Source organism: Engraulis encrasicolus, chromosome 20 (assembly GCF_034702125.1).
Source record: "Engraulis encrasicolus isolate BLACKSEA-1 chromosome 20, IST_EnEncr_1.0, whole genome shotgun sequence".
NCBI lineage: Eukaryota > Metazoa > Chordata > Actinopteri > Clupeiformes > Engraulidae > Engraulis > Engraulis encrasicolus.
The window spans coordinates 43076316-43078815 of NC_085876.1; the positions used below are offsets into that span (position 1 = coordinate 43076316).

Here is a 2500-nt window from a genome sequence, read left to right on the forward strand (position 1 = left end):
TTCTACTTTTCCAAGAAAAGCTGTATTTGTAACATTATTACAAAGCCAAACATGTCTGAAGTCTTATTTTCACCACAATAAGACAGGCTTGTAAATGTGAATAAAAAGTAAGTCATCTGCATCAAAATTAACAGTGTCAAATTAGCTCCAGTCAACTGAACATTTTTTGGGGGACAAAGTGGTCCTCGGTCTGAAAATGTTTGAGAATCACTGCCCTAGGCCTAGTCAGGGCCGCTGACAGGTTTGGCAGGGCCCGGGACAAAGACGTCTGAAAGGGCCCCACCACCCCAATACATGCAATGCAATAAGGACTCAATTCTGGGCCCCATCTCTGCCTGGGCCCAGGACAACTGTTCCCTTTGTGCCCCCTTGCCGAAACCCCTGGGCCTGCACTCCAATCTGATACCAGTGGCTCTACTTGTGACCACAACACACACACACACACCACTTTCTGTGGTTTCTTTGTTTTTCTGAGTGAAATTAAAGAGCTTTACAAAAAACAATCTTCCATTGTGAAATTGCAAACAGCTTTGTAATTGTTCTCCGGTTACATAATTGAGATGAGAACGCTGGGCAACAACAAACACTGGAATGACACTAGGGTTTTGAAATTCCTTTCATGTGCAGCTTCTGTTGTTAGAGATGCAGTTCCCTAATGGGTTTGTGGGATTTCAGAGGGTAAAACTTCTGTGTGTGTGTGTGTGTGTGTGTGTGTGCGTGTGTGCGTGCGCGCGTGCGTGTGTGTGTGTGTGTGTGTGTGTGTGTGCGTGTGTGCGTGCGCGCGTGCGTGTGTGTGTGTGTGTGCCCTTGCGCCAGTGTATAGATCCTTTATCATGGGGAATACCCCACTCCCCACCTTTTAACCTATAAAACTTCTCAAAGACCTTCTCTCTTTCTGCTTCTCCTCTCTCTCTGCAGCTCTCTGCTTCCCAGTTCAAATGAATAGCTGACTGTGTTGCATAGCTCACCCGTAAGCTTGACAAAAAAAGAACAATGGTGGTATTCGGGGGTCAATGCAAAAGGCGCATTCTTCCCTTTTCTGAATGTAGCCTACCGAAGACTATACTGTGAACCGGCCGTCGCTTTGTGCGCCTTTCCACTTATTCACGACGCTGACCCCCGAGGGAACGGCATGGCTGGTGCAGAGAGGTAGCTCGCTGCATAATGGGTGGCACGACAAAAACTGAAAGTGGTGAGGGTGTTCTTGTTTACCGAGAGGAGGAGAAGGTTGTAATTAAACAAATTCATGCAAGAGAGCTTGTCAGTGCTTTCCTTCTACCCCCTGAGGCATGTCATTTTGTGACTATCAACACTTTGACGCGAAACTGTTGCAATAAACGCCAAAAACATGTTGGACTAATTATAATGGGATTTGTTGGATCCAGGGCTGTTGACATGTTTTTTTTGTTTCTAGATTAAAACATGAATAGTAGGCTACACAAGTTTGCATGTTGTATGTGTGGACCGGTTACAAAAATTCCAAAAGGGTAACCCTACTGTCAAGTCATATCTGTCATTTATTATGCTATGTCTGACAACCTGCGAGAAATGACTGTTAGCTTATGATTTCAAATGAAAAGAATGTAAGATACAATGTTGTTACAATGTAATGCCAACTTAGTAAAGTTATGACTGCATGTAGACAGTAGGCCTAGGCTACTCCTTTTTAAGCTTCTAAACTCCAGATAACATAGCCCCAACGTTGAAAATATGATGGGTTCCAAAAGAGTAAATTACACTATTAAACTAGTGACAGAGACAGTTTAGATTGCTAGTGATTACAATCTAAGTTTATCCATCCCTGTAGCCTCCGGGTCTTACTTTGGCTCGCCGAGGTCTTACCTTGTTTCCCCAGAATCATATTACGACACTAAAACACGCGGCCTTGACGGGAACTCACACGCGCACACAAACACCCATCAGCATGGCTTGGTGTAAATATCAACCGGCAGGCTCAATGAACGAACACATTTTAATCACGTCATGTTTATGTACATGTTCGCACGCAGCCTGCGAAGTCGTCTCCCCTCTCCCCACGTTGTCCCCGTAATAACACCCGCACACACGCACAGTTGGAAAGGTAGCCTATGCAAGCCACAAAAACAACAGTCTGAAAAGTCAGAAAAGTTCAACACAGTTCAGTTGTGTAACAAGACATGATGAGCCTACCTGTGAGACGAGAGGAATAAGTGTTTGTTCCACGGAGCGAGTTTTGATTTCGAGCCCACAATCAAAGTTGCTACCGCAAGGAGATGAAGCCATTCCCGCCGATCGTTGTTTACGGCTGACCACACGGCTAAGTTGTTACTTTAGTTCCTGTTTTAAGAAATGATAGAGGAATACCGCTCTTGCGCGTGTCCGATTCAGCCGTCTTTTGCCGCTGGAAGGTGTTTATACCCGTAGTAGTAGATTCCCGTTGGCGTTTTGTGCACTTGTCTTGTCGTGCTCGGCAGAGCCGCCTTTCAGGTGTGTGCTACAGCTCCATGTAGTTCGCACAACT

General features: G+C 45.3%; 1 protein-coding gene across 1 annotated transcript in view; it reads right to left on the minus strand.

Moving 5' to 3' along the window:
* Positions 1-2500, minus strand: part of ctnnal1 (catenin (cadherin-associated protein), alpha-like 1) — a 180128-nt gene that overhangs the window by 177585 nt on the left and 43 nt on the right. The window contains exon 1 of the mRNA XM_063185972.1: positions 2170-2500. This exon is cut by the window's right edge and continues 43 nt beyond it. Coding sequence (XP_063042042.1) covers positions 2170-2262 — 93 coding nt within the window. The 5' untranslated portion in view covers positions 2263-2500. The remainder of the gene's footprint in view (positions 1-2169) is intronic.